This window comes from Nomascus leucogenys, chromosome 22a (genome assembly GCF_006542625.1).
Source record: "Nomascus leucogenys isolate Asia chromosome 22a, Asia_NLE_v1, whole genome shotgun sequence".
In the NCBI taxonomy this organism is placed as follows: domain Eukaryota; kingdom Metazoa; phylum Chordata; class Mammalia; order Primates; family Hylobatidae; genus Nomascus; species Nomascus leucogenys.
In genome coordinates, this window is record NC_044402.1 from 115,649,954 (window position 1) to 115,655,953 (window position 6,000).

Sequence of the window (6,000 nt, forward strand, 5' to 3'; positions counted from 1 at the left end):
TTTATGTTAAAAGTTAATGTTGATACGTGAGACTTTGTTCTTGATGTAATGTTGTTAGCTAGTTCTTTTGAGGTTTCTATTGTGCAGTTGCTTTACAAGATCTGTGAGCTTTGTACTTATGTATCTTTTTCTGTGTTGTCCTTTTGTTTCTATGTTTAGAAATCCTTTGAAAATTTCTTGTAGGACCAGGCTAATGATGACAAATTCTCTTAGTGTTTTCTTGTCTGGGAAAGACTTTCTCCTTCATTTATGAAGCTCAGTTTGGCAGGATATAAAATTCCAGCTGGCATTTTTTCTTCTTTAAGGAGGCTAAAAATAGATCCTCATCTTTTCCGTTATAGGGCTTCTGCTGAGAAGTTCACTGTTAATCTAATCAGTTGTCCTTTGTAGGTGCTTTGATTCTTTTCTCTAGCTGGCTTTTTTTTTTTTTTTTTAGTATGGACTTTGGATGGTCTGCTGACTATATGAGTTGGTGACATTTGGCTTGCATAAACTCTCACAAGTGTTCTCTAAATTTATCTGAATCTCTGGTAATATCTGGATATCTACCATTCAAGCAAGATTGGGGAAATTTTCTTGAATTATTCTCTAAAATATGTTTTTCAAGTTGTTTACTTTTTCTCCTTCTCTATCAAGAATTCCAATAATGTGTAGGTTTGGTCACTTTACATAATCTCATATTTCTCATGGACTTTGTCATCTGAATGGAAGACAAACTCTTATATTATCTAGTCTTTCAGCCTGCAATCTCTTTGCTGTCCCAGGACTCTTCCCTGTCATTAACTAGCATCTCATTAGGTAAGCCTTCCTATTGCTAACCATATCTGCTGGAATATTTCTTCATTATTTCATTATTTTTAAAGTTAAATTACAAGCCCAGCAGGTTAGCAATTGCACCTGGTTGGCTTTCTCTATTACCTAACATTTCTGTTAGTACTTAATATATTTTTCTTTACTTTCCTTTAGTATTCATTTTTTTGGCAATACAATTGAGAATTGATATTACCACAGATATTAAAAATCATCAATTTCTAAGGCCTCCTTGGCAGATACGATCTGTTCTTTGGTGGGCTAATTGTTAAGTGGGATCAGAGAATGTTAGGGAAAAAACTCAACTCAGGAGCAATAGAGAAGCATCAGGAAGTAATGGAAAGAATAAATTCATGCTTGAAGAAATCTGACTTTGAGCTTTAAATTTGCTGTGTGACCTTGGACAAGTCCCTTGAGCATTGTAGGACCCTGTAAAATTAAGTCAGTTAGATATGTCCCAATATTCCAGAATTCTGATATCTTACTTTACAAAAAAAAAAGAGAGAGACATTTACTCCAAGAATAATTTTGAGGGGAGTCACCACCAAAATTAGATTCCCTTTATTTATAGCCAAACTAAATATTTAGCTTATGCTATTCTCATCCTGTTTCTCAGATTGTATAGCTGTTTGTAATTCACTTCTCATTTTATATATATATATATGTGTGTGTGTATATATATGTGTGTATATATATATATATGTGTGTATATATATATATACATGGAGAGAGAGAGAGAGAGAGAGAGAGACAGGGTCAAAGTTTTTTGCCCAGGCTGGAGTACAGGGGCTCAATCTAGGCTCACTGTAGCCTTGACCTCCCAGGTTCAGGTAATCCTCCCACCTCAACTTCCCAAGTAGCTGGGAATACAGGCATGCACCACAATGCCCAGCTAATTTTTTGTATTTTTAAATAGAACAGGGTTTACCATGTTGCCCAAGCTGGTCTCGAACTCCTAGGCTCAAGTCATCCACCTGCCTTGGCCTCTCAAAGGATTATAGGCATAAGCCACTGCACCTGGCCAGCATATATTTTTTTTAAAAAAAATTATTTATTTTTCTTTTTTTGAGACAGAGTTTCACTCTGTTACCCAGGCTGGAGTGCAGTGGCACGATCTCGGCTCACTGCAACCCCCACCTCCCAGGTTCAAGGATTCTCCTGCCTCAGTCTCCCAAGTAGCTGGGATTACAGGCCAGCTGCCATCCCGCCCAGCTAATTTTTGTATATTTTTTGTACAGTTTTGCCATATTGGCCAGGCTGGTCTTGAACTCCTAACCTTAAATGATCCACCTGATTCGGCCTCTCAAAGTGCTGGAATTACAGGCATGAGCCACTGCGCCCAGCCCCAGCATATACTTTTATAATCAACACATTTCCTCATTAATCTCCAATCTACCTTAATATTTTTTACTATATCTTTGTTTTCCTTTGCTTTTTTCATGTGTCATTTGTTTCTCCATTAATAGATTTTTAACTTCTTCCCTTTTGAATTAGTCTTCCCACCAACTTGCTTTGTGATGGAATTTCTAAAAAAAACAAGGCAAAGTTGTCATGGCGGTGATGCTTCCATTTTTCTTTACCACTAAGTAAGGACTATACATTTCCTGTGTCCATAGCTTAATTTCTGTTTTTCTGTGAGTAAAAGTATATTTTGAAAGTACAATTTTTAGAATGATTATGAATGTAGAAATATAAATGCTTGCATTTTAAATTATTATTTGATGGATAACCAAGTCTAGTTCCTACAAAAACACTCTTCTCCTCAAATTCACATGTACCTTCATTTCACAGTTTGTCTGTCTTCCAATTTGCCTATAATTTCTCTTTAGACAATTTTTTTCATTTTATCTCCCTTTAGATCTTTAATTCCAACTTTCCAACCTCTTATTCCTCTCTTCCTTTTTAAGTGTCATCACACATATATCCTTTCCACATGTGTCTTCAAGTCTTTTTCCCAACATGGAGAGACAGAGCTGACCCTAGGCGAAACTGTGAAGGAAATTTCTCTTTCTTTGCCCTTTCCCCCTCCACTTAGAATTGTCCTTCCTTTTCCTTTTGCATCACCATCTTCTACAGGTCTCTCTTGTCCCTCTGGTTGGTTATAATAGATTCAGGTTAGCCTTCTGTATTGTCCCAAATTTTGAACTTTTTCTGACCTCACTCTGCCATGAAGACTTATCTGTTCTGGTTTCCATTTGTTTAAGGTGCAGTTAAGATCTGAATCATTCCCTGTCCCAGAATGAACTAATGGCTCATGTATTCTCCCTCCCTAGGAAAAGTATAGTTACCAGAGTTTATTTAGGGGTTTTGACTAGATGGGAATAATGCAAGGTGTCATGCTTGAAAAACTTCTTTTAATATCTGACTTGGATCTCCCCTGAATATTTCAACATGACCAGCAAACACTGACTAAAATGAAGAGAAACCCCAAAGGAGAAAATTGATATGCCCACTACTTTCAAAATGAGGAAAAAAATTTGTCATTAAAATTTCTAAAGATAAAATTTCTCAATGAAAAACAAACGTCTTCACCTGAGATTTGGGTGTTTTTTTTTTTCCTATAACTTTTTTTACACAAAATAGAGTTGTAAAAGAAACAGACCTCAGCATTCAGATTATTGACAGTAACACATACAGATTTTAGTTCCTCTGTTTTTGTTTTTAGCTATTGAATTCTTATCACTTACAAGTTGATTCTATGTGGATTTTTTCCTTTAACGCACAGTATCTTCTCCTGAATTTCCTTTCATTATTAATCTGCATAAAATATGACACACATTGCCTCAAATCCCTCACTAATCTATTTGCTAAGTGTGTCAGCATTATAAAGCACTTTGAAATACGTTAGCACATTTGGTACTTCCCCCAATATGAGTTAGATGTGGCAGGCTTCATGCCACATCTAACTAATCATGTCACATCTAACTCATCATGCCACATCACGGTGGGAAAAACAGTGCTTAGAGAAACTGTCTTAAGCTACTTAAGTTACACGAGGAGCAGTGGCAGGGGCCCCAACTCACATCCTCTGACCACATGACCACAGCCACACACCCAGGATCCTTTCCCCGCTAATGCCACACAGAATCAACTACATGATAATTATGGGGAGGTTTTCTTCTGTGCTTTTTTTTTTCCAGTTAAAAACAAATAAAAACATGAATGAGTTTATAATTTTATATTCAAACCCCACACCCATGCAATCACATGCCTTAGAATTTTAAAACCCTACCCACAGAATTCACAAGGGTAAGTGAACATCTATGCCCTCCTCTTACTACACACATCAAAACACTCAAGTAAAGTGTCAGGCACTCCAAGCAAGCCTAGAGCGAGATAAGGTGCATAGATAAAATGCTGGTTTCTGTGTGATGCATATTATTTGCATAATATTTACATTGCTCATTCAAGGCTGGGAATTACCACTTTAAAATAAAGTATATTGAATACCTTTTTGGATTTCCCCGATTTTCAAACATTCTACTGAATATATAACAATTCCCAGAAACCAATTCCTTTCTCAATCATCCTGGGAGCCATCTGATGAGAATCTAATAGCTAACTTTGTAATTAGAATGCAAACATTAATGTAAGAGTACAAAAAAGACGTTGCAATGAGCAAGAGAAGATAGATTGTAGTAGTAAAGCTAAGTGATTCAATAATATTCTTAAAACACGGCACATATACATATCTTGTTTGGTATTCCCAGTAAATGATTTTTAGATACTAAAATTTCTCAGTAGCTTTTCTACACTAACAGCCTTCAAACTATTTCTGTTCTGTATTATACCTTTCAACCAAACTTTCTATGGCTTTCAGTTTTCCAGTATATTTCTTCCCATTTATTGTACATTTCAAATAATACTTTTCTTTCCTCTATCCCATTTTTAACTAAATTCATTAAGAAAAATTCTGAAAGCCTTTTGGCTTGAAACCAGAATTCAACGTTCCAGTTCAGCCACTAACAAGTCATGTTCTTTTTTTTGCCCAGGGCATGTCCTGGTTTACTCTTTTAATTCACTGAAATCAAAAGGCTGCTTTTGGGGGCATGTTAAGACTCACTCCATTAGCTATAACACAGATAGGGGGATGAATTCTAAATATCTTACTTCCTGCTTTGGAAAATGCCTTTAAACTCTTCTGTTTTTACTTCTCATTAAGATCACATTTTAGGATTACCTGGCATATTGCCCCATGACCCATACTCCCACACTTTTTTTTTTTTTTTAACTTACCGGCTGCCTTTTTACACCTAGCCAATTTTTCCAGACCAGGATCTGAAGCTGATGAAACAGGGAAGCCATCCTTCAAATGCCCCAAATGAGAGATTTCCTCTTCTTTTCTCCACTCCACAAATGAAGAACTGATGCCCCGTCCAACTTGCTGTATGTCAGTCTATCAGTACCCCTTTCACGGCATAGCTTCCTTGAGGGCTGGGGTAAGAAACCCACAGTTCTTCTGTTTCTGCTGGATTTTTCCCTGTGGTTAATCCTTAACCAAGAGGCACTTCTCAATCAACTCTTCTTCCAAAAGAAGGACCCAGATCAGTATCTTTGGGTGGCTTATGCTTATTTTAAAATAATATCCAGTTGCTGCTTGTTGCACGAAGTCCAGACTCAAGACAGAATGAGCATCATTCAGATAATGCCTCACTGAAAAAAAAAAAAAAAAAAAAAAAAAAGCAGCAGCTTAACCCACACCTCCTACTCTCCATGAAGTTAATTGCCTATCCACACCTTAGGGAACATGTCACCTGCACTGGATGCGTCACAGGAATTAGGGGGTGGGACCCTTGCCAGGCCAGTAGGACTTGTCCTACATTCTCGTCTTCTTTCCTGCACACAGTGTCTGCTCTAGCAGAGGCAGGACACAGAGAACATTTCACAGACACTGGGCCCAGTGACTCTTTAATATTAAAGTGTCATTAAATGATTTAAGTCCATAAGGCCAGAGCTTAGCTGCAAAGCTCTAAGCCTCAGCCCCATCACTAGATACTAGGGAAAGTATTCATCTTTAACCTAAAGTTGAATGTTTCGATTTTGGGGAAGTGACTATGTTGGACAGGTCCCGCCTTTCATCACAATGTACTAGGTTAAGCACAGAGCAGAAAAGGAAAGGTAGGCTGTAGGGGACATAAATGACAAAACTGGAGTCCTTCAATTCGCGAGTGGAGATCCACGTGTCTATTA

The 6,000-nt window shown here is 37.3% G+C and overlaps 1 protein-coding gene across 1 annotated transcript in view; it reads right to left on the reverse strand.

Annotated features, from left to right (window-relative positions):
• The window catches only part of ABCA12 (ATP binding cassette subfamily A member 12), a 216,674-nt gene extending 211,129 nt beyond the window's left edge, over window positions 1-5,545 (reverse strand). Inside the window, exon 1 of the mRNA XM_030802777.1 lies at window positions 5,047-5,545. Coding sequence (XP_030658637.1) covers window positions 5,047-5,115 — 69 coding nt within the window. The 5' untranslated portion in view covers window positions 5,116-5,545. The remainder of the gene's footprint in view (window positions 1-5,046) is intronic.
• Between the last annotated feature and the right edge of the window lie 455 nt (window positions 5,546-6,000).